Raw genomic sequence first — 27,317 nt, forward strand, 5'->3', positions numbered from 1 at the left:
TGCTTTGCCATATCAATCAAACTTTGAAGAGACTTTGGCACCCAAATCTTCTCTTACTGCATAAACAGTAATGTAGACCACAATCCACTCAGAGGTACAATTATTTCCATTCATTCCTTTCCCCAATAACAGGCATAAAAATACTCTAAATTCATCTGTTTTTGCTTGAATAAGATCTTTGAAATTAATGAACACTATGTTGGCCATGAACATTATGTCTGCCTATACTCCTTTAGGCCATGTTCTCAGGTTTTTGGCTTTCCTAAATGGCTTCATATAAACCTTTGTGAATGCACAGTGAAAAGAAATACATGTAGAGATAAGTAAGTGCTTCAGAGATGAAGTAACTACAGAAAGTCATGTTTTAACCTAAGCATAGGCTTTTATGAAGTGAACTACTGTTGTTTTTTTAGGAACAAGTTGGGAGATATATCTTTTTATCTATATCAACTATATATATATATATATATATATGAAAATATGTATCTATTTTTAGCATGTATATATCTATTGTACTATGTATGTATACATACTTACATATGTACATATCGTGTATATGCATATATTCATGTACACACATTTTGCAACTCAAATGTATATGTGTATATATCCAAATGCATACACATATATATACATCTGCCTCTTGAGTTTCACGATTAATATGAAAAATATAGAGAGACCCAGGAAGACATGCTAACTGATGCAAAGTAAATTGAACAGAGCTGGGGTGAAAATGTACACACACATACATGTGTATGTATTTGTGTTTGTAGATACATAATCATAATGACTACAATATACAAATGAAAAGGAGGGAAAAGGAGGAGATGCTGTATAATTTTAAGGAACAAGGTTGACCACAAAGAAATCACATCAAGAAGTCATCAAATATTTATTAAGGGTTTACTATAAGCCAGAAACTATGGAAAGAAGAGATTATTAACAATCAATGACCCTTTCCTCTTTGAAGTTTTAGATTATTATAAATTATAACATTTTATAAAATATCAAAATAGGCTGATATGTTGCTTACTTATGCTGAATTGCTTCTCCTTTTCCCATTTTTGAATTCTTTTTACAAAGGATCCCCTACAAGGATAGGGTAGTTTTATATGTTGGGGTATGTGTGTGTGTGTGTGTGTGTGTGTGTGTGTGTGTGTGTATGTATGTTTAGATGTGTGTGTATATATTTATCAGGACCCGTGAGTTCATCACTGTAGGGGATTCTTAGTGTGAAAACTCCCTTTGTCAATGCATATAGATATACACATATACATATATGTACAAATATAAGTAAATTTAACTTTACAATAGTTTAAATTTGTCTACTTGATTTGAGGAACTATTATCTTCCTTCCCTTAATACCTGTTACAATAATGTGTTTGAAATTTAATCATGATTCCCCAGTTAATAAAAGGTAAAAGGATATGAACAGACCATTTTCAAATGAGGAAATAAAAGCTATATGTAATCATATGAAAAAATCCTCTAAATAATTATTGATTAGAGAAATGTAAATTAAAACAATGAAGTACCATCTCACACCTATTAAATTGGCCAAATGAGAAAAAAGGAAAAATGATCAATGTTGGAGAGGTTGTGGGAGGATTAGGACATTGATACATTGTTGCTGGAATTGTGAACAGATTCAATCTTTCTGGTGAGCATTATGGAACCATGCCCAAAGAGCAATAAAAATGTTCATACCCTTTGACCCAGAAATACCAATTCTAGGTCTATATCCAGAAGAAATTGTTTAAAAAAAGGAAAAATCCTTCATGTTCCAAAATATTCAAAGCAGCTCTTTTTGTAGTGGCAAAGAATTGGAAATTGAGGGGATGCCCATCAATTGGGGATTGGCTAAACAAGTTATGGTACATGAATACTATGGAATATTATTGTTCTATAAGAAACCATTAATGGTTGGACTATAGAGAAGCATGGAATGACATATAGGATCTGATGCTGAACAAAGGGAGCAGAACCTAGATAACATTGTACACATTAACAACAACATTATGATCAACCTAATGGAAGGAGCTCCTCTCAGGAGTTCAGAGAAGTAGGACAACTGTATTAGACTGGCTATGGACTATGTTATTCCTCTCTAGAGAAAGAAAAATAAAACAAAACAAAATAAAAACCCTTCAGAATCTGATGAACACTTTTAAAAAAATTGTCTCTTATGTATCTCTTTCCTCAATCCTAATTCCTCATACTGAAAATGACTAATCTGTAAATATGTTTATTAAAAATATGTATGTACAATGCTACCCTGCTGAGAGGTGGGTGGGAAGGAAGGGTAGAAGGAAATTTTGTAACTTTAAAATGTACATGTGCATATGGCTAAAATATAAAAAAATAAATAAAAATACATTTCAGGATGCTAGCGAAATCTGCAAATATTTGTAATCAATTTGTAATAAAACTGAAAATGTAAAGAAAAAGAAATTTAATCATGTGATTAGGGAAAGAAAGCAAAGTAATACAGTGGAAATATTATTAGAATGGGTTTCAATAGAAGGGCTTAGGCAATCCATGGTTACACAGATGGGTATGTCAGTGTTTCATACAAAAGACTGAAACTCAGATTTGTAGAACATATACATATATGTTTATATAGTAATCTTTTAAAGTGTTCATATAGTTATAATTTACATATCAATATAGCACATTCATACTGGTATGAATATAATGTTCATAGGTACTTTTAGAGATAGTATCCATACTGATAATTCCCCTCACAAATGACATCATAGGTCTAAGTCCTCCCCCACTCCCCAAATTATATAAATTCTGAGTGTAAAGTACCTGGGTTTTGGATATTTATTAATTTTATATGTTATGTTTTTATGTCTCCGTCATTTCTAGATATTTCTGTGTACCAACCCAAACAGCCATAATTTAACCAAGCCAAAGCATATATATGTATTTGAATATATTCACAAGTATGTATATGAAAAAGTTTAATTCAACTAAAATGATCAACACATCAAACAAGTATGATATGAAAAGTATATACAAAGCACTACATCACAGTCTTATAGTTCTCAAAGGAGGGCTGTGCAATTTCTCAACTCTTCCTCAGTGTGATCATTATTATTTCATAATTGCATCTTTTTCTTTTTTTAAACCTTTCTCTGTTTTCATCTTTGTTTTCCTCATACGATTTACTTCATTTTGCTTTAGTTCTTAAGATTCCCAATATTTGTTTATTGGCAAATATAATTTCTTAAGGTACCATATTATTCTATTATATTCATGTATCACAATTTATTTTCTTATTTCTTAATAATGTATACACATATAAATATTTATATGTATATATTTGAATTTTCTGTTACTATAATAAATATTTTGGTGTAAATGGGATCTTTTTCTATCATTAATTTCAAACTATATAGCCAACAGTGGGATCTTTATGATAATTTGTCATGAATTTTAATTCAAGAAAATAATAGGAATAAAATTTTCCATTAGATTTTTAATTTCCTTGACTTCAGGAAACATCTTTTTTTTAAATCACTTAGCACCTATTACATAACTATAGTTGAAACTGAACAGCAAGATAAATTAAGAAACTAAATAGCAGTATGATATAATGACATTTATATTGGACTTAGGAGACAAGGATCCTTTGCTGTAAATAGAATTTTGGAAGAGTCACTCAACCTCTTCATTTTTCCACTTGTAGAATGAAGGGTTTGGATAAATAAACATTAAAATGATTTCAGCCCTAAAATTTGAGCACATTTTAAAACAGTCACCCACATGTGGACTGGAAATTCAATATTTAAAATATTCCCTTTAATCTCTAGGAAGACACTAAGAAATCTTAGTTTAATGTGCAGTTGTTTAAAAATTTAAATAGCTATGGGGTGGCTAGGTGGCACTGTGGATAGAGCACTGGCCCTGGAGTCAGGAGTACCTGAGTTCAAATTTGGTCTCAGACACTTAATAATTACCTAACTGTGTGACCTTGGGCAAGCCACTTAACCCCATTTGCCTTGCAAAAAACAAAAAAAAATATGTAAATAGCTACATCTTTCTTGCAGTTATTCAGGGAAATATTAGGTTTAATAATATACATTTTTTAAAGTTTTTCACAGTCCTTTACTGACAAACTTTTGAAATAGAAAAAAACCCAATGAAATAAATATTTTTGATTTCATATAAGAGATTTATAATTTTTTTTTTCATTTTCAGCTGTTTCCTGTGGCATTCCAGAATCTCCTGGAAATGGATCATTGCTGGGTAATGAATTCACTTTGGACAGTAAAGTTAATTATGAATGTAATGAAGGCTTCAGGCTGGAATCTAGTCAACAAGGAACAGCAACTTGTCAAGAAGATGGATTGTGGAGTAACAAAGGAAAGCCACCTACCTGTAAACGTAAGTGTTTAAATGTTTTAGCTCATTTTTCTAAGTTTAATTAGGAATATTATTCATAGAAAGTTTAAATTCTACTGGAAGTTCTATAGTATACCTAAAGACTGAAGTTTTGGGTCTTGTCAACCTTAGAATTAAATCAATCACCTTTAAAAAAAGTATTTTGTAAGGACAGGTAGGTAGCATAATGGATAGAGCACTGCCCTTGGATTTAGGAAGATCTGAGTTGAAATATGACCTCAGAGACTTGATACTAGCTAGCTGGATGGCCTTGGGAAAATCATGTATTCCCATTTGTCCCACCCCCCAAAAGTATCATGAATTGTAGTGCCCTCTGCATAATGATTGGTTATGTTTATAATATTATATAATGTTGTATATCATTTATTCATTTATTCTTTACCTATAATATAGAGTACAAGAAAGGAAGTTATATAAAATAAGTCTAGAATTTGTAGACCTGAAACATACTACATAAGATTAATCAATCCATTAAACAAAAAGCATTTATTGAATACTTATTATATACCAGAGCTAATACACTTTAAGAGCTGGAGATAAAAAAAAGAGATAACACTTTCCATAAAAATTTACATTCTAATGAGGAAGAGAACATGATCATCCAAAAGAGAATATAGAATATATAAAAATGAGTACAAGCAAGTAATGGGAGCAGTTGAATAATCAAGAAATATTTCATATGAATGATAATACTTAAGCTGGGTCTGTAAGGAAACTAGAGTTTCCAGAGCTAGGCATTAGAATGGGGTGTATTCCAGACATAAAAGAAACATACAAAGACATGAAAAGGAAGACAGGTTTATCATCTCTACAGAACAGTGAGTACACCAGTATGGCAAGATTATAGAGTATTGAAGCAAAACATATAAGAATAAGAACAAATAAGATTTGGAAAAGTATGAAGGTGGTAAATTTTGAAGTGATATACCAAACAGAAGAATTTGATTCTAGAGATAATAGGAATTAAGGAATTCTTATTTCATCTGCTAGTCAATGGGAATTCAAGATATTTTTTTTTTTTGCCTAGGAAGTGACATAGGTTTCGTAGTAGGAAAATTATTTTGTCAGTTTTGTGAAAGATAGATTAGAGAGTGATAAGAATGAATACAGAGAGACCAGTTAGAAGACTGTTGCAATACTTGTCTGAAAAAAAAAAGCAATAGAACTACAGAGAGACTAAGATTGATCTACATAGTTAGAGTGACACTACAAATATGAAATCAACAGGAAAAAATAAATGATTCATTGTCTGAAGTAAGAGAGGGGGAAGAATGAGAAATGACTCCAAATTATCAGTCAGAGCAACTGGGAGAATGATGGTGACATTAATAGAAAGAAGAAATATGTTCAGGATTGAACATGGTCTTAAACATGGTGAATTAAAGGTGCCTGCAGAATATATCTATGCAGTGATATTAAACAGGTAATTGAAATTCAAATAATGGATTGAATAAGATAAATTAAAACTGGAGATATGGAATTGAGAAATTTACTGATAGTTAAAGACATTGGAAAAGATGGGATCCTGCAGGAAGAGGATATGCAAAGAGAAGACCTAAAATGATGAATTATCAAAATGAACTATGGATAGAAAGTGAAGAGAAAAACTAGGGAACTATGCGGGAGAAGAACTAGGAGACAAAAATCTAATGTAAGCCAAAGGAGCAGAGAGTACCTATGAAGAAGGAGTGATCCGTGGTACAAGCAACAAGTATTGAGATCACACATGACAAGTTAGTGGTTATTGGAGACAGCAGTTTCAGTTGGTAGGGGTGGGGGATTACAAGTCAAATTTCAAAGTATTGAAGAATAATTAGATGGTGAGAAAGTGGAAAAAGCATATATAAACATTAAAAAAGAAATTTGTCAGTAAAGGGTAAGGGGAAAATAACATGAGAATTGAAGGGATGGTACTTACTAGTTATATGACTGAATAATCCACTTAACATCACTCATTTTCAGTTTACTAAAGTTAAAGTGGGGATAATAATTGTACATTCCTCATAGGGAATATTGTGAGATTCAAATGGATATATATATATATATATATATATATATATATATATATATATATATATATATATTACTGCTATCATCATCATCAAAATAAATAGGTCAATGGAAATTTTTTGGTTTTGTTTTTGGAATGAAAACACTTGAACACATTTGTTAGTTGTGGGGGAAAAGTCAGTAATTAAGGAAATCTTCATGATGAGAGTAAGAGAAAGATTGAAAGCATGTTTCTTAAAGGAGTTGGGGAGGAATATGATTGAGAACACAAACTTAGGAGTCTGTGTAGAGCTAAGAAAAAGGGTGATCTCAACCCCTAAAAGTGGAAAGAAAATACCAGTCATCATTTGTAGAAATAGAGAAATTAGGATAGGGAGCCATGTAGGGGGCAGGGATTATGGGGATTTAATTTTTCATTCTGAAGCTCAAATCAGAAAACAACTTATTTTGGTCACTTATCTAGTAGTGTCAGAGCTAGGATGCATAAATAAACCTCTTAATTCTATTTCCAGGATTCTTTCCATTGCACCATATTGCATATTTTAGCACATCACATGTTAAGAAATTTTTAATGAATCCAAGAAAATAATGTTGATCATTTTTTGGACTTTCATCTATTTAAATCTATTTAATCAATTTAAAATGAAATACTTTATGTTTATATCATGAAAAAAGAACAATTACTTACATTCCAGCTAGGCTTTGTTCAAGGTAATCTATCTTTAGAGGAAGTGAGGATAATGTAGTCAACCATTCAAAGTGATGGCTCAGTTATGTGTAACATTTTCTTCAGGAAACTTTGACCAGTTCTCTACTGAGATAAATTTCCATGTGTGTTGTGTGTGTGTGTGTGTGTGATGTGTGTGTCCTGTGTGTGTGTGGGGGGGGGGTGTTTGTGGGTGTTTGTGGGTGTGGGTATGTGTTTAGTTATTCAGTGTAGACATTTCTGAGAGATGTGGTTGACTCCAAAGTGACCCCTCCTAGTGCTCAAAAGCTCACCAAGCCTTATATTTTGTCTTAGTAAAGAGACTTTTCAAGTTCTACTAATTTTTAGTTTAAAGATAGATTCTTTGATATACTGCTGGTAGCTAGAAGTATTGGAATATATTTTTAAGTGTCAGTACAATCGAACTAGAATTAAATTATTTCTTGTAATTTGTCACTTAATAGTAATGTCTACTGTTTTCACTGTGACAGTCTTTAATTACTGATTTCATTAATGAGTTGTAATTTATTATTAGAAATATAGTACTAGGCATAAAGTTTCTCACTGACCTATCTTAGTTCTCCAAATAAAAAGAGCATTATAATTCACAAGATTTAAACTAGGTTTAGACCTCAGGACTCAAGAAGACTAGTCTTATATATGACACATACTAGAATTGTAATGATGGCTCCCACTCTGTGGATCTCTTACCTTCTCCATATCATTAAGACTAAAAATTACAGAAAAGTGGCAACCTATTGATTCCAGTGTCTAAATCTTATAGCCCCAAATCAAATGCATCATATATCATTTATTCTTATAGGAATTTGTTACCTTGAATGAATATAATAATAATAATAATAAAGTTCTACACATTTTACTGAATTTTATAGGCTATCAATTGACTTGATGTGTAAATTGTTTTTTAAGACCTGAAAGAAATCAAATTCTTAAGTAAGAATAAAGTACCCCTTAAAGAGATAGCAGGGTCTTAAGCCAAAAGTTTTGGGGTCACCCACATCTGAATACAGGAAAATCCAAGAGGAAAACTTAGAAGAAAATAAAATAACTTTGATCTTTTAGCAAGGGGAGAAGGGTCAGATAAGATGGGCAGGGGAGACTGGTCATGAGACCTCAGTCACCCTTAGCAATCTGGCAAAAATACCCGTTCATTCTGGTCAATTTTCCCTTCATGATCTTGATTGGCATAAATCTCAATATATAGTACATTGTGTACATATAGTACAATGAATAGTACAAAGACATTAGGATCTGAAGTCCATTTCAAGCTAGGTTCCTTTAAATGGTAAGAACCCCAGGGTAGGGGCATAGTTCTGTTCTACCCAATGGAGAGTAAATATCTTAAGAGTAAAAATTCAAGGATATTATTAGAATTCTTACATTACTAATTTCATTAATAGGGAGTGGAAGGTAATAAATATTATATTTAATATTAACAATTTTCTGTCATATTCATGTCTTCTTTATAAAAAAATTCAAGTTAAAAAAACAAATTTTGATTAAAGACCAAAATACATTTAATAACCAGAAAATTTACTTCTACATGTAGTACAAGTCTAAGTCACTGAAATAATTCAATAAATAATTTGAATAAAGAAAGTTGTGAAAATTGATTATTTAACAAGTCAAAATAGTATAACTTTTGAAAGTACATTTTCCTTCTCCCCAAATTCTCTTTGTGCTGCTTAGTGTCATTTACACTTTGAAACACAATATGAAAATTCCTTGAAATTTTAGAGTCCATTAGCTTTTTAAAAAACAAATTTATTTGAGGGTGAGTTCCATTGCCAGAGAACTGCAATCATACATTCATTTCAGCTGAATCCTCTTCCCAGAACAAACAGAATTATAGCCCACCTCTTCCCCAGGTTAAGAGCATCAGACCTCCCTCAGCTGTGAATGGGGAGAACAATTACCTTGCCCTAGGGCAAAAACCTACTATTGGACAAAGATAAAAGTACTCAACAGTTTCATACACCCACTCCATGCTAAGGGAGAGGACCTCAAATTAAGGTCACAGACACTCCAGAGAAGCAACCAATATAGCCTACTGGTCAGCCCACTTGGAGTTTCTAAATCCAGTGAATAAAGCTTCTAGGAATCTTAACACCAAACCTCTGTGAACCAGCCCCTCGCCAAAATAAGTTCAGAGAAAAGTCAGAGAAAAAGAGGGTCCATAGAAAAATTCCTAGAAGAAAAAGACCCTAACTCAGAGAGAGCTAGAGCCTCTGATGATCTGGTCTCCATCACAGAAAGACATCCTTGAAGAAATAAGGAAGGAGTTTAAAAATCAACTGGAAAATTTGGGAGAGATAATTAACACTTTTAACAAGAAAACAAATCACTGGAAAATACAACTGGACAAATGCAAAAAGAAAATAATTCTCTCAAAATTTCAATTGGTCAAATGGAAAACTCTTTCAAAAATAGAATTGACCAATTGGAAGAGAAACTGCAAAAGGTAAATGAAGAAAATTCTTCTCTAAAAAAAAAAAAGAATGGCATCTACAGAAATTAAAGGATTTATGAGACAGCAAGAGTCTGTTACACAAAAAACAAAAAATGGAAAAAATAGAAGAAAATGTAAAATACCTCATCAGCAAAACCACTGACCTCAAGAACTGATCAAGAAGGGACAACCTGAGAATAATAAGTCTTCCTGAAAACATTGAAGAGAAAAAAGCCTGGACTTAATATTACAGGATTTAGTGACAGAAAACTGCCCTGATATCATGGAACCAGAGGGCAAAATAGTTATTGAAAGAATGCATTGATCCCCTCCAGAAAGAGATCTTAAAATGAAAACACCAAGGAATGTTCTGTTCAATTCCAGAACTATCAGATAAAAGAGAAAATTCTGCAAACAGCCAGAAAGAAACAATTTAGATACCAAGGAGCCACAGTAAGGATTACACAGGACCTGGCTGCATTAACATTAAGGAATCAAAAGGCCTGGAATGAGATATTCTGAAGAGCAAGGAAGCTTGAAATGCAGTCAAGAGTCCACTATCTGACAAGGCTGAGCCTTCTCTTTCAGGAGAAAAGATGGACATTTAATGAAATAGAAGACTTATAACAATTCCTGATGAAAAAAAAACAGAGCTAAATAGAAAATTTGGACATTAAACAGGAGGTTCAAGAGACACATGAAAAGGTTAAAAAAAAGGGGGGGTAAAAATATATATTTCTATATATGACTAATAAGATACAGCAGGAAGAGAAAGAAAAGAGAAATCCCATTCAAAGTAACCTCAGAGAATTTAAAATACCTGGGGGTCTGTCTGACAAGGAGACTCAAAAACTTTTTGAAAACAATTACAAAACACTTCTCACACAAATAAAATCAGATTTAAACACCTGGGAAAATATCAACTGCTCACAGATAGGCAGAGCTAATATAATAAACATGACAATTTTACTAAGACTAAATTACCTGTTTAGTGCCCTACAAAATGAAATTACAAAAATTACTTTAATGAGTTAGGAAAAAATTGCAAGTAAATTCATATGGAGAAATAAAAAGTCAAGAATTTCCAGGGATTCAATGACAAAAAGTATAAAAGAAAGTGTCTTAGCTTTATCAGATCTAAAATTATATTATAAAGCATCATCAAAACTGACTAAGAATGCAATAGATTAGGTGCAATAACAGGAAATGATTATAGTAATCTGGTATTTGATAAACCCAAAGAGTTCAGCTATTGGGATAAAAACTCTCTTTGATAAAAAAAAAAAACAACAAAAAAATCTCTTGGGAAAATTGGTAGTATGGAAGAAACTTAGATTAGACCAATACCTCATACATTATACCAAGATAAGATCAAAATGGATACAGGATTTAGACATTAAAAGACATTATTATAAGCAATCTTGAAGATCAAGGAATAGTTTACCTGTCAGATCTATAGACAGGGAAGCAGTTTATGAACAAGGAAGAAATGAAGAAGATCATTAAAAACAAATTAGATAATTATGATTACATTAAATTGAAATGTTTTTGCACAGATAAAACTACCATAACCAAAATCAAAAGAAATGTAGTAAATTAGGAATCAATTTTTACAACTAGTATTTCTGACAAAGGACTCATTTCTAAAATATATAGAGAACTAAGTCAAATTTCCAAAAAAAAAGCCATTCCCAAATTGACAAATGGTCAATGGATATGCAAAGGCAATTTTCAGATGAGGAAATTAAAGCAATTCATAGTTATATGAAAAATTGCTCTAAATAATTACTTATCAGAAAAATGCAAATTAAAACATCTCTGAGATACCACCTCACACCTCTCAGTCTGGCCAATATGACCAGAAAGGACAGTGATTAATGTTGGAAGGGATGTGGGAAATCTGGGACACTAAGGCATTTGTGGAGCTGTGAATTCATCCAACCTTTCTGGAGAGCAATTTGGAATTGTACCCAAAGGGTAACAAAAATGTGCATACCCTTTGTTCCAGCAATAACACTGCTGGGTCTATACCCTGAAGAGATGATTAAAAAGGATAAAATCATCACTTGTACAAAAATATTCTTTGTAGTCTTGTTTGTGGTGTCAAAGAATTGGAAATCAAGTAAATGTCCTTCAATTGGGGAATCATACAGTTGTATACGTATGTCATGGAACACTATTGTTCTATTAGAAACCAAGAGGGATGGGAATTCAGGGAAGCCTGCATGAACTGATGCTGAGTGAGATAAGCAGAACCAGAAAAACATTGTATACCCTAACAGCAACATGGGGGTGATGACCAAACTTGATGGCCTTGCTCATTCCATCAGTGCAACAATCAGGGACAATTTTGGGGTAACTGTGGTGGAGAATACCATCTGCATCCATAGAAAGAATTGTGGAGTTTGAAAACAGACCAAAGACTATTACTTTTAATTTAGGTGAAAAAAAACTTGTTATATTACTATATAATTCTGTAATCTCTTATACTTTTTTTTTCCTTAGGGATATGACTTCACTCTCATTCCATTCAGCTTAGATCCATGTATGTCATGGAAATATTGTGAAGACTAACAAACTTCCTTCTGTGGGCAGTGGGAAGGAAGATTAGGGGAAATATTGTATAACTCAAAATAAAAAAAAATATTTTCTTGAGCCAAAAAATAATTTATTTGCTTTTCTGAGAGAGAAAAGTATAATTAAAACAGTTAAGGGGTTCAAACTAGATAATCTCAAATGATCCCTTAAAGTTAGAACATTCTGAACATTCTGAGTTTCTTAATTAAAGGGAGTACAAACAATAAGAAAAGTATCTTAATTACATTGACGATTCAGTAACCCATTACATTTTAAAATATATTCTTCTAGAAGTCAGGTCTTTTGGGAGATATGGTAACATGAGACAATTTCATATTCCTTGAATTATAGGGGAGTCAGTAGATAAATACTTTGGTCTCAAGAGAGGAAGCATTTTAGCTTTGCTAAGTAGTAAATGCCTCACACAAATATAAATGGTAAATGTATCAGTTCATTCTACCCCTTAGGTTTCCTGAAATGAAAGCTGTAATAAATAAATATGGTGAGGTTTGCACACTCTGACCAGTAATATATGCCCCTGAGGCTGAAGTGTGAAGCTCATTTCTTTTCATTTTAATTATTTACTTAGACTAGTTTTGGATCATTGAAGATCTGATTCATGCTGGTTACATAATGAAACAAGGGAGGGTCATTGGTATTAATGTCCTGGATTTAATGGTATGACACAATGATGAATAGATATGCATTATATCCATTGTATTTAGAGGAAAGTCTGACCCAAGCAATCAACTTCTTACTTAATGATGAAGCTTTTCTGAATTTGCAATTCATTGATATGTTTGTTTTTGTATCCAAGTTACCTTACAATGATTAGTAATGTAAGAAAAGTCTAAAAGAATGTTGTACTTTATTCAATATAGAGTTAATTCAGTATAATATTCTTTTAGCCTTTATTTAAAGAGGCTTATGTTATAAAGACCCTTACTTTATAAGGGATTACATAAATAAAAGGATATTAAAAGGGCCTGATTTTAGTTTTCCTTCCAATATGGTCCAACAGAATGAACTCTGAACATTATAGAATATCTAAAGTTTATTTTATAACTGTAATCAATAGATAGCGTGAATCAATACTTTTAATACTTATTATGGTTACCTGTTCTTAATTATTACTATCTGCAGAATAATTTATTTTTACTTAACTTTGAAAAAAAATATCACCTTCACTGCTGTTAAGAACATTTAGGGCATTGAGGTGAAAAATTCTTTATTCATTGTCATTTAATACTTCGGTGATTATGAGGATAAAAAACACAGTATCTATAAGTTGGAATAGACCTCAGAAACTATCTAGGCTCTGCTTTCTATGATATAAATTCAATAATCATTTTTAATCAACCATTAAATGGCAGTTAGGTAGAGTCCTAGACTGGAGTTAGGAAGACTTGAGTTCAAATTCAGTCACATGTGCTTAATAGATTTGTAACTTTGGACAAGACTTTGCCTCAGTTGTTTCCTCCACTGTAAAATAAGGATAATAATAATACCTACCTTGTAACATTGTTGTGAGATTCAGTTAAGAGATTTATAAAGGGCTTACCAACAGCAACCATTTATTATAAAGAAAGATCTCAGGTGGCTGCTCAGTCTTCTCTGACAATGACCCAGTCAACACTGCTTGGCTGTTCTTTTCTCTCTCTCTCTCTCTCTCTCTCTCTCTCTCTCTCTCTCTCTCTCTCTCTCTCTCTCTCTCTCTCTCTCCAGCCCTTCCTATGTCTTGTTATCTTTTTAATAAATTTTTGTTTTATTTTCAAAAAAATACCCTTACTTTATAGGGGAGTACATAAAATAAAACTGTAAGGGTATGGAGAAGGTATGCAGAAGAGAAAGAAGTCTGGGAAGTCAGAAAGCTAGGGGGCAAGGGATGGAGTAACTCTTCCCTTGTTATGTGTAGTGGCACCAGTGATATGAGGAAGGCAATGGTAGATATCACAATATTTGTGATAGACACCATCCTCTAATTCTCATGTCCTCTGAGTTTGGGGCATGATGGCATGGGCAGCTCTGGGGAGAGCTTCACAGAAAAGAATGACTTTTCCTTCTTCAGGGGTCTAGTAACAATCCCACTTTTTAGGGAACATTTGTTTTCCAATTGCAGCATAATTACAAGCCATTCATGTATTTCATAACTATATTTCCCAAAACAGAATTGCTATAAACTTGGGACCTTTATCAGGCTGCTTTTTTCAGACAAATCTAAGAGAGAAATCTCTCAGACTATAAGCTGAGACTTGCACTACACACAGATGTTAAGAAGAAGCAATAAAGACCCCCCACCACCCCAGTATTTGGAATGACTTCCTTAGAGATATATACAAAAGTTGCATATGAGAAGCAGAACATCCACAGCAATGAAGTCACCTTGGAATATTTTAGAAATTGCAAGTCTCTATTGTCAGCAAAGGATATAAAGACAGAAAACTGCTTTCAAGAAACTTGTTATTATTGAGTTTTATAACATATGCAGAAGAAATGAAATATAAAGTCTATATGAGGTTACATAAGGAGACACAGGGGAGAAAGAGAGCACTAATAACTGGTAGAATATGAAAGGGCCTAATATAGGCAGTAACAGAAGGTTTGGGGCCACCTCAAATTTGTACTGAAGACTTCCACTGAATCAGAACTTATTCTTTCCCAAATAGTTGCCTTCTATTTTTGAATAACTTTCATGATTCTTGTCTCCTAACATAAAGTTATAATGTCTTTCTTCAACTTTCATCCACTTTGGCTTCCTGTGCCTAAAAGGAATATACAATAAATATCTCTTCTATATGGTAGTTATTCAAATACTTAAAGGCAACTATTATGTCTTCCTCAAGATTCAAAATATCCCAGGTTACTTCAACCAGTCTTCATATGGCATGGCTTAAGGTTGTTTTCCTTTTTGTATGACTCCCCCTTTAGGATATACTCCACTTTGTTTATTTGGTTGTTAAGTCATTTGTTGTAATTCCATTTGGGGTTTTCTTGAAAGAGATACTGGAATAGTTTGTCATTTCCTTCTCTAACTCATTTTAAAGATATGGAAACTGAGGCAAACAGAGTTAAGTGATTTGCCCAGGGTCATACAAGTAGTGTGTGTCTTGAGACTTGATTTGAACTCATGAAGATGAGTCTTTCTACCACTGATCTGAGTACTTCATCAACTGCACCACCTAGCTTGTCTATGTCATTCCTTACCTATGACACCCATAACAGAGCATATTTCTTTATTTTTAGTCTGACAGTACAGAATACCATGTAATCAGTTTATACGTATGTTACTATATATGTTTTGTGTATATACGCATGCACATGTGTGTGTGTATATATTAGGAATTCTATTTCTCTTCATTTATTCTAAGATTTAATCATATAAGTAGTTTTAGTGAAGTGAGGTTCTACGTAATCTATCATGACTATCAACAACTATTCAATATCACTGCATTACTTTGTCACAAAACTGTAAATGTTGCTATTGTGACATTTTGCCCCTTTTAATGTATGATACGGAATTTAGTGTCCTCCTCACAGATACATTCTCACATGAAAAATATTGATTAGTTCTATAACAAGGTATAAAAGAAATCCTGAATACAAAGGAAAATTTTGGAAAAATTGATGGCTCCTTGAACATAGTTTGAGAAAAAAGACCTTTCAAATTCTAAATATTCTGACACTGAATTATTTAGTGGGCCACAGAGGCCTATAACTGTTCATTAGCCATGAAACTAATTTCAAGCTCTAGCCATGAACAAAAAAGTAATATAAACTGTTCAATTATGACTATTACTGGATAATAATATTGTACCAAAAATAGTGTGTAGACTAGACAAAGTCATTCAGGGTCATTAGATAATATCAATTTATTCAAAAATTTCCTTTGCATCTAAGATTTCTTTTATACCTTGTTTACAGAACAAATTATTACTTTTCATGTGAGAATGTATCTGTGAGGAGGACACTAAATACCGTATCATTCATTAAAAGGGGCAAAATTTCACAATAGCAACATTTACAGTTTTGTGACAAAGTAATGCCATGATGTGATTGAATCATCTAAACAATAGTCATGGAGAGTGTGTGTGCATGCGTATGTCTTTGTGTGCGTGTGTGTGGTTGGGTAGTGTGGGATAATAGTGGTAGGTGAAAGGTTGTCCCTCAAATGCCTCAGAAAATCATTTCAATGTGATATTTTTGACATTTTCGTAATCTCTGGAATTACAAAGGAAAAACCATATAAAATCTAACTAGATTTGTCCATTTAAATTGTTTTTCAGTATATAGAGAATTATTGTATAAACATTTTTCAAGTTATATTGATTAATGAGTTATTGATTTAAAAGCAATGGTAATACTATGTCAGTTCCCTCTGTAAACATTGTTAATTTGTAGAAAAAAAAAGGGAAAACGAGGTAAGACTTAGAATCTTAGAATATTTGAACTTGAACTAGAGGACTTCAATTCCACTGTCCTAATTTCACAGTTGAAAAAAGTGAGGCTTAAAGAAGAGAAGTGAACTGTTCAAGGACACATATGAATAAGTGACAGAGATAAGTTCCATACTCAATTCTTCTTATTTCCAATCAAGAGATTTTTCTTCTGGACCATTTTACGGTGATATGAACCTTTGAGGAGGTCTGATAATTAAAATATGGAATATTAAACAGTCCACAAAAATCAAATATATAACTTAAAGTTTGATGAAAATATATTAGCAGTAAAACTTGAGGTTTTACATCAATAATCCACCATTACTACCTCATCATCTAGTACTTTAAGAATATAAAAGCATGACCCTTTGAGGTAAGTAGTGAAACATATATAGATATACAAACTAAGATTCTGAAAGATTGTATCACACATCTAATGCATGTCATATTTGGGATCTGAACTAAAGTTTATCCTTTGTTCTTTACATATACATGTATATATATGTATATGTATATGTATATGTATATACATATATACATATACATATACATATACATATATATATATATATATATATATATATATATATATATATATATATATATATATATATATATATATATATAATATGAAACATATAGGGAATAAAATTATATAGACTCTACTCCAAAATGAATCCTTGGTCTTCTCTGTTTTGTAAAATTTATGGAGTAAGTTTGAATTTCAGTCATCTTCATGTTTATTTTGTGTCATAACAATCATTATAAAACCTAGAAATGAATTGAATAGTATTATTCCCTTGTTTTAAAACTTCTATTGAGCAATGCCTAATACATAGGTGACTAAGCTTCTATATTTACATAATTGTACTACTTCATTGTAATGAAAGACATGATTACAATGGTAGTATATGTTTTTACACAAAGCACTTATAAGATATACTTTTCTTAATATAATTTACAAAGTATTTTTATTTTGTGAAATGTTATTTAACTGTGTTGTATAAACTCTTATTCTTCTTCTTTTCATAATTTCCAATTACATAGAATGCAGTCTCAAGGCTTTATTTGCATCAAAAAGAAAAACTTCCTATTATTTTAATCTATTGTTGATAATATGATTAGTATATTGTGTGATTTACTGCACAGAATGGTGAGAATTAAGTGGCACAATGGCTTCATGTCCCTAAGGCCTCAGATATTAGCTGTGTGACCCTAAGTCAGTCATTTAATCCTGCTTGCTTCAGTTTTCTCATCTATAAAATGGGCTAGAAAAGGAAATGGTAAATCACTTCAATATCTTTGCCAAGAAAACTCCAATAGGGTCAAGATGATTTGGACACAACTGGAAAAAACAATAACAACAATTTCTCCTTTCTTATTCTGATGGAAATGCTTTTTTCAATATCAATAGATTCTTGATAATATGTAGAATCCTTCAGGACTGAGACTTTATAGCAAATAAAGACAACTAATAGGATTTTTTTTTCCTGTTTTTTAGTGAATGCCAACATAGTTGCTTAAAGGAGAAGAGCTCAAAAAGGGAGATTATATTTTTGAAGTAAAGTTTAAACCAATTTTTATTGCTAATCTAAGTTTAAATAAGACATTGATAAGAAATTGAAGATCTAGATGGATTTTAGACTTGGCATTAGACTTGGGGTCCATTCATAAAGAGGTTGGAAGATTACATTCAAGTCATTTATTCATTGGACTTCCATATAGTCTCATGTGTTGAAGGAGTCAGTTATATTAACAAAGATCCATAACTGTCAGTCATGGTTCCACAGATTCTGTTTTCTCTACTAAGACTTTTTGTGCTTCAATTCCCAGTCCCATTTGATCTCAGAACCACCAGAAATCCATGCCATTCTGTTTGTGTACTGATTTTGTGTTCCCCTATATGATTATTATTATTTCTTTTTTAGGATTTTGAAAGGCAAATGGGGTTAAGTGGCTTGTCCAAGGCTTCACGGCTAGGTAATTATTAAGTGTCTGAGACCGGATTTGAACTCAGGTCCTCCTGACTCTAGTGCCGGTGCTCTATCCACTGTGCTACCTAGCTGCCCCTCCCTATATGATTATTAAAAAATTTCTAAGTATTGAATATCCTCTCAATTTTGCCAGTTTCCTTTTTTCTGTTACAGTTTGATTATTGTTTCTTGTCTTTCCTCCACTCTCCATATTTTTATCTTTGTAAACAGAACAGAAGAAAACAATTACAAATCTAACCATTTTACCATATCGGAAAGAATGTTCTTGACTTTCTGAACTGTTTTCAAGGCAGTGTGCAAAGATTTTTTTATTTTATGATATGTAAAAAATATTCTGACACTTCATTATTTTTCTAAACAAAATAAAATAAGTTTCTTTCTCATTGTAAAGCAGATTTTCTCTGTAAATAGTATTTTGATGACCTCTGTGAATTTAAAAATAGCTCTTCACATTTTGGAAATATACTTTACTTCAACAGTAATCAAGTTTCCAAAGGCCTCCCAAACTGACATCTTTCAAGAGAACTAAACTGTTTCTGGTTTCCACTGAGAAAGTATGATTATGTTAATTTTTTTACTAAGGGAAGAAGTAATTTAAATGATCCTTTTCTTTCTTTTTTTTCCATATTTTTTCCATACTTTTACACACATCCAAATATCAATCTACTTCTTTGGATGGGGCATAGTAATGAGAAAAGAGGGGCAGAGTGAGGCAAGCAGGGATTGTGGGATCACTTGAATATATCGATATTGTAATGAATCTGGGATTTCATTGATGAGAATACTCCATTCATTATTTTAGATCACAACTCATTTATGCCCTTTTGTTCTATGAAATAATAATCATATGCCTCCACAGATCCTCTCTGGAATATCTATTCAGTATACTGGAACCTTTTCCCTGAATATTTTAATCATTAATACCCTGATGCTGTACAAGGTTAATTTAATTAAAAACTTTGGTGGCTCTTATAATTTCAGACTCTAAATACAGCATCAATCTGGTAAACCATAGAACTATAGTTTTAGAAATAGAACAAACCTTATAGTATCCAAATATCTAGTCCGAAACTCCTATTTTATAGATAAGTCAACTGAGTCCCAGAGAATTTAAATAACTTCCACATATGGTAAGGATCTGAGGTGAAATTTGTAAGTAGTCCTATCTCAAAAACCATTTTTGTTGTTATTGTTGTTTGTTTTTGTGTTTGTTTATTTGTTTTATCCTGAGAGAGTTAGGATACTCCTATCTTAAGATTATACTGGCTTCTGTGTCTTCAGTCCTTTACATTAAGAATTAAAATCAAAATTATATCAGAATTTTTTTGCTCTAATAATACTATATTTGCATGAGACATATGATAATGTCAATTATAAGTGAAGATATACAATAATAAATGGTGATAAATTTGAAAGTGATTGCATAAGTGTATCAGAGGAAAGAAATACAAAAAGTAAGAAGAAATTTAAAATGGGAAGCAAGAACTCTCTTCCTGAAACCCTCTCATTGACAGTTATTGAAAGTACATTCTCTTTATCCCCTAAGAAGCCAATTTAATATCATATCACAAGAGGCAGAAACCCCTAATAAATTATTGATTCCTTGCTCCAGAATTCTCATTAGTTCAGTAAACAGGCAGAATGACATGACAATTCACCAAACATGAGAAGAGCCACAGAAAAATTAAGATCTCATTGCCATTAAGTGTGGAGTAAAAAAGTGAGGTTTTTTAAGAAATGTGAATAGAGTGTATAAAAATATAGATGATTCAAGAAGAAAAGAAAAAAAAATGAAGGTAAAGTTAGGTTGTGTAAGTAAGTCTGTAGGTGGGAATATAACAGAGGAGATGGAGAAAGCTGATTATATGGAGCTGAGATACATAAATACATATTATTTACACAGTAGTATTGTACTGATGAGAACTCTGAAACAAGGGTTGACCAATTTAAAAGGAATTTTATGCTTTTTATGATATGATTCTGAACTATTCTCCTTTGATTGGCAATTATCAGATTTTATCAAAACCACAGTTGGAGGGAGAGAGAATAGGGAGAAGCAGTTTTAAATTACTATGAATGAGAGGGTCTCTTGAAGAATCCACTTGTCATAATTTTGCATTTCTTCCTGCTTTTTGTCTCTTTTTTTCTGAGAATTATAAAAATCTCCTCTCTTCTCTCTCTCTCTCTCTCTCTCTCTCTCTCTCTCTCTCTCTCTCTCTCTCTCTCTCTCTCTCTCTCTCCTCATTGTCTCTGTCTATCTATGAGGTCATTCTTGTAAAGAACAGTACTGTATCTGGTTAGGACAAAGTTTTATTTTTCAAGGAAAAAATAAAAATCTGCAGATGACACCAAGAAGAGATCATTCAGTAACAGCCAAAAGAAGAAGCAAAAAGGAGTGCTGGATGATTACTCTATACTGAGGACTACTAAAGCAGTTTGAGCTGTTTGAGTATCTTATGTGAACAATGATGAATTTTGCTGTCTTCTTGTTTTGTGATGTAATTTGATTCCAAGATGTAATGAAGCAAAGTTACCAAGATTTGTCAGAACTGAGACCATTACTCACTCCTAGTAATTCATGTGGGGATAAACTATATTTGACAAAAGAAAACTAGAAAACAATGGTAGGAATTACAAATTCCTTGGTAGGAGACTGAATAACAAAGGAGCACAGGTGTTATTTTAAGCACTGATACTATTAAAGGAAGTGGTTTCAGTAAAGAGGTTTATAAAGTGAATATATAGCTTGGTGTCTGAGAATGGGGATCGAATTTCTAATTCATAGCTTAACATACAGTCATGATTGACTCTTGTTCAAGCAAATGTGAATCAATAAAAATAAATATTCAGTTGGCTAGTGCATCTGATCAAGACAGTTTTATGTAATGTGAAAAGGGACGGTAAAAAAATACATAATGTAACAAATTATGTACCATGGAGAATAGAACATATAAACATGAGAAAGAATATCAATAGAAAGATAAAACTTTAAAAGTAGACAATGCAGAAGAAAGAATGATTAAAAAATGATCTATATATAAAACCATAGGATAGAAAAGAAAATAAGGAGTCATGACATGGAAAGGGTCTTGAAAATGGAGTCAGTGAACCTAAGTTCACTTGCTGTTTTTTCACTATGAGTTCTTGAACAAGTTTTTTAATTTCTCTAGATCTCAGTACATATATATATATATATATATATATATATATATAATGGAAATTTTAAACTAGAAGAGTTTGAAATCTTTTACAACTCTAAATCCATAATCTTATGATTATGAGTATAAAACATAATCTTTTCCCCTTTTTTCTTTTTTTGAATTATAAAGATTTTATTTATTTTGAGTTTTACAATTTTTCTCCTAATCTTACTTCCCTCCCCCCCACTCCCCACAGAAGGCAATTTGCCAGTCTTTACATTATTTCCATGGTATACATTGATCCAAATTGAATGTGATGAGAGAGAAATCATATTCTTAAGTAAGAAACTTAAATATTAAGAGATAGCAAGACCAGATAATAAGATATTGGGGTTTTTTCTAAATTAAAGGTAATAGGCCCTGGTCTTTGTTCAAACTCCACAGTTCTTTCTCTGGATACAGATGCTATTCTCCATTGTAGACAACCCCAAATTGTCCCTGATTGTTGCATTAATGGAATGAGTGAGTACATCGAGGTTGATCATCATCCTCCTGTTGCTGTTAGTGTACAAAGTTTTTCTGGTTCTGCTCATCTCACTCAGCATCAGTTCATGCAAATCCCTCCAAGCTTCCCTGAATTCCCATCCCTCCTGGTTTTTTAATAGAACAATAGTGTTCCATGATATATATATATATATATATATATATATATATATATATATATATATATATATATATATATATGTATATATACCACAGCTTGCTAAACCATTCCCCAATTGAAGGACATTTACTTGATTTCCAATTCTTTGCCACCACAAACAGGGCTGCTATGAATATGTTTGTGTAAGTGATGACCCAGTAGTGGTATTGCTAGAACAAAGGGTATGCACATTTTTGTTGTCCTTTGGGTATAGTTCCTGATTGCTCTGCAGAAAGGCTGGATGAATTCACAGCTCCACCAACAATGTAATAGTGTCCCAGATTTCACACAACCTTTCCAACAGTGATCATTGTTCTTTCTGGTCATATTGACCAGTCTGAGAGGTGTGAGGTGGCACCTCAGAGAAGCTTTAATTTGTGTTGCTCTAATAAGTAATGATTTAGAGCAATTTTTCATATGACTGTAGATTGCTTTGATCTCTTCAGCTGTAAATTGTCTTTGCATACCTTTGACGATTTTTTCAATTGGGGAAAGCTTTTTTTTTAATTGACTCAGTTCTCTGTATGTTTTAGAAATGAGTCCTTTGTCAGAAACATTAGTTGTAAAGATTATTTCGCAGTTTACTACATTTATTTGGATCTTGGTTACAGTGGTTTTGTCTGTGGAAAAGCCTTTTCATTTAATGTAATCAAAATCATCTAGTTTGTTTTTAGCATTGTTCTCCATGTCTTCCTCAGTCATAAACTGCTTCCCTTTCCATAGATCTGACAGGTAAATTATTCCTTGATCTTCTAGCTTGCTTGTAATATTGTTGTTATGTCTAAATCCTGTATCCATTTTGATTTTATCTTGGTATGGGATGTGAGGTGTTGGTCTAATCTAAGTTTCTTCCATACTAACTTCCAATTTTCCTTGCAGTTTTTATTAAAGAGAGAGTTTTTATCCCAATAGCTGGACTTTTTGGGTTTATTAAATATCAGATTACTATAATCATTTCTTGCCATCTCTTTTGCACCTAGTCCTATTCCGCTGATCCATCACTCTATTTCTTAGCCAAAACCAGACAGTTTTGATGACTGATGCTTTTTAATATAATTTTAGATCAGTTAGGGCTAAGCTACCTCCTTTTGCACTTTTTTTCCTTTGAATCCCTGGAAATTCTTTACTTTTTATTTCTCCATATGAAATTACATACAACTTTTTCTAACTCATTAAAGTAATTTTTTGGAATTTTGATTGGTAGAGCACTAAACAGGTAGTTTAGTTTTGGCAGAATTGTCATTTTTATTATATTACCTCGACCTATCCATAAGCAGTTCATGTTTGCCCATTTATTTAAATCTGATTTTGATTTGTGTGAGAAGTGTTTTGTAATTGTTTTAAAAATGCTTCTGAGTCTGCCTTGGCAAATTGACTCCCAGATATTTTATATTGTCTGAGGTACTTTGAATGGGATTTCTCTTTCTAGCTCTCCCTGTTGTATCTTGCTAGACATATATAGAAAAGTTGAGGATTTATGAAGGTTCATTTTATATCCTGCAACTTTGCTAAAATTGCTAATTGTTTCCAGTAGGTTTTGGATGATTTCTTTGGATTCTCTAGTTATACCACTATATCATCTACAAAGAATGAGAGTTTTGTCTCTTCCTTCCCAATTCTAATTCCTTCAATTTCTTTTTTCTTCTCTAAATGTGGAAGTTAAACATTTCTAATACAATATTGAATAGTAATGGTGATATTGGGTATCCTTGTTTCATCCCTGATGTTATTGGAAATGCCTCTAGCCTCTCCCCATTGAATATAATGCTTGTTGATGGTTTCAGATAGATACTGTTATTATTCTAAGGAACAGTTCATCTATTCCTACACTCTCCAGTGTTTTAAGTAGGAATGGGTGCTGTATTTTGTCAAAAGCTTTTTCAGCATCTATTGATATAATCATACAATTTCTGATAGGTTTTTTGTTAATATAATTAATTATACTGACAGTTTTCCTAATACTGAACCAACCCAGCATTCCTGGGATAAATCCTGCTTGGTCAAAATGTATTATCCTAGTGATAACATGTAATTGTTTTGCTAAGATTTTAAGTTTTTTTTGCATCTATATTCATCAAGGAGATAGGTCTATAATTTTCTTTCTCTGTTTTAACTCTATCTGATTTAGGTACCAGCAACATAGTGGTGTCATAGAGTTAGGCAGAGTTCCATGTTCCCCTTTTTTCCCATAGAGTTTATATAGAATTGGATCCAATTGTTCCTTAAATGTTTGGTAGAATTCACTTGTGAATCCATCAGGCTCTGGAGATTTTTTCCTTAGGGAGTTCAATGATGGATTGTTGAATTTCTTTTTCTGAGACAGGGTTATTTAGGCATGTAATCTCCTCTTCATTTAACCTGGGTAACTTATATTTTTGTAAATATTCATCCATTTCACTTAGGTTGTCAAATTTATTGGCATAGAGTTGGGCAAAATAATTCTGAATTATTGCTTTAATTTCCTCCTCATTGGTGGTGAGTTCACTTTTTCCCTTTATGATACTAGCAATTTGTATTCTTTCTTTCTTTTTTTAATCAAATTGACCAGAGGTTTATAAATTTTATTGGCTTTTTCATAAAACCAACTCTTGGTTTTATTTATTAATCTAATAACTTTTTTGCTTTTGATTTTATTAATTTCTCCATTAATTTGTAGAATTTCTAATTTAGAAATTAATTGAGGGGGTAATTTATTCTTTCTCTAATTTTTTAGTTACATACATAGTTCATTGATTTCCTCTTTCTCCAATTCATGTCAGCATTTAAAGATATAATATATCCCCTTACAGCCACTTTAAGTGAATCCCATAGGTTTTGGTATGTTGTTTCATTATTTGTCATTATCTAGTATGAAATAATTAACTCTATAATTTTTTGTTTGATCCACTCATTCTTTAAAATGAGGTTATTCAGTTTCCAATTAATTCTGGCTCTTTGTCTCTGTGTCCCAAATTGCATATGATTTTTACTGCATTGTGATCTGAGAAAGATGTATTCACTATTTCTGCCTTTCTGCAATTTATTTTTAGGTTTTATGTCCTAGTACATGCTCAATTTTGTATAAGTGCCATGTACTGCAGAGAAAAAGGAATATTCCTTTCAATCCCCATTCAGTTTCCTCCATAAGTCTATCATATCTGTATCATATCTAGGTTTTCTAACAATCTATTTACCTCCTTAACTTCTTTCTTGTTTATTTTATGATTCGATTTATCTAAATCTCAGAGTGGGAGGTTGAGGACTCCCATAGTAGAGTTTTGCTATCTTTGTCTTCCTGTAACTCTTTCAGATTTTGCTCTAAGAATATGGATGCTATCGTATTGGGTGCATATATATTCAGTACTGAAATCTCTTTAGTGTCTAAGGTACCTTTTAGGAGGATATAGTTTCCTTCCTTATCTTTTATTTAATGCTATCTCTTATAGCAGCTGCTTTGTCTGAGATAAGGATTGCAACCCCTGCTTTTTTTCACTTCAGCTGAAGCAAAATATATTTTGCTCCAACCTTTATCCTTTACTCTATATGTATCTCTCTGCTTCAAATGAGTTTCTTGTAAGCAGCATCATGTAGGATTCTGTTTTTTAATCTACTCTACTATTCACTTATGTTTTGAGGGAGAGTTCAACCCATTCATATTCAAAGTTATAATTACTAACTTTTTATTGCCCTCCATTCTATCTGTCTTCTGTTCCCCACCGCTTTCCCATTATCTGCATTCCCCTGTATTTTGTTTCTGAATACCACCCTGTTTAGTGTGTTTGCCTTCTATATCAAACCCCTCTGCTTTCTTTCCCCTTTCCCTTTTCCCTTTTCCCTTCCCTTCCTTCTGGTAGTTCCCCCTCCCCCCCATCCCTGTCTCCATTCCCCCCCCCCTTTCTCCTTTTAAAACCTGAAAGGTAAGATGTTTTTAAGTTAACTGAGTGTGTGTGTAAGTTAACTTTAAGCCACATCTGATGAGAGGAAGATATTCAGGTGGTTCTCAGTTCCTCCTCCTTCCCCTCTATTACCATAGGTATTTCTGTACCTCTTAGTGTAATGAAATTTACCCCATTCATCCCCTTCTCCTCCTGTCTCATTCCTGTCCCCCTTTTAAAGGAGTAAATGTTTTATAAATCATTCTGAGTCATAAAAATACAATTCTTAAGAGTTATGAGAGTCTTTTCCCCATAATGGGATATAGCCAGTTTTATCGTATTGAATATCAGGTTTTTTTTCTTTACCCTCCTTTTTTTTTAACCTTTTCCTTTGTCTCTTGAACCTCCTGTTTGATATCTGAATTTTCTATTTAGCTCTGGTTTTTTCATCAGGAGTTGTTGGAAGTCTTCCATTTCATTAAATGTCCATCTTTTCTCCTGAAAGAGAAGGCTCAGCTTTGCCGGATAGTGGATTCCTGGCTGCATTTCAGGCACCCTCACTCTTCAGAATATCTCATTCCAGGCCCTTTGATCCCTTAATGTTGATGCAGTCAGGTCTTATGTAATCCTTACTGTGGATCCTTGGTATTTAAATTGTTGCTTTCTGGCTACTTGCAGGGTTTTCTCTTTTATCTGATAGTTCTGGAATTTGGACAGAACATTCCTTGGTGTTTTCATTTTAAGATCTCTTTCCAGAGGGGATCAATGCATTCTTTCAATAACTATTTTGCCCTATACTTCCATGATATCAGGGCTGTTTTCCATCACTAAATCCTGTAATATTAAATCTAGGCTTTTTTTTTTCCTCTTCAATGTTTTCAGGAAGACCTATAATTCTCAGATTGTCTCTTCTTCATCAGTTCTTGAAGTCAGTGGTTTTGCTGATGAGGTGATTTACATTTTCTTCTATTTTTTCAATTTTTCGGTTGTTTTTAACAGACTCTTGCTGTCTCATG

The 27,317-nt window shown here is 32.4% G+C and overlaps 1 protein-coding gene across 1 annotated transcript in view; it reads left to right on the forward strand.

Moving 5' to 3' along the window:
• CSMD1 (CUB and Sushi multiple domains 1) overlaps positions 1-27,317 on the forward strand; it is a 2,413,561-nt gene that overhangs the window by 2,217,766 nt on the left and 168,478 nt on the right. Inside the window, exon 57 of the mRNA XM_074209535.1 lies at positions 4,208-4,393. Within this exon, the coding sequence (XP_074065636.1) occupies positions 4,208-4,393 (186 nt within the window). The remainder of the gene's footprint in view (positions 1-4,207; positions 4,394-27,317) is intronic.

Source organism: Macrotis lagotis, chromosome 1 (assembly GCF_037893015.1).
Source record: "Macrotis lagotis isolate mMagLag1 chromosome 1, bilby.v1.9.chrom.fasta, whole genome shotgun sequence".
Classification (NCBI taxonomy): Eukaryota; Metazoa; Chordata; class Mammalia; order Peramelemorphia; family Peramelidae; genus Macrotis; species Macrotis lagotis.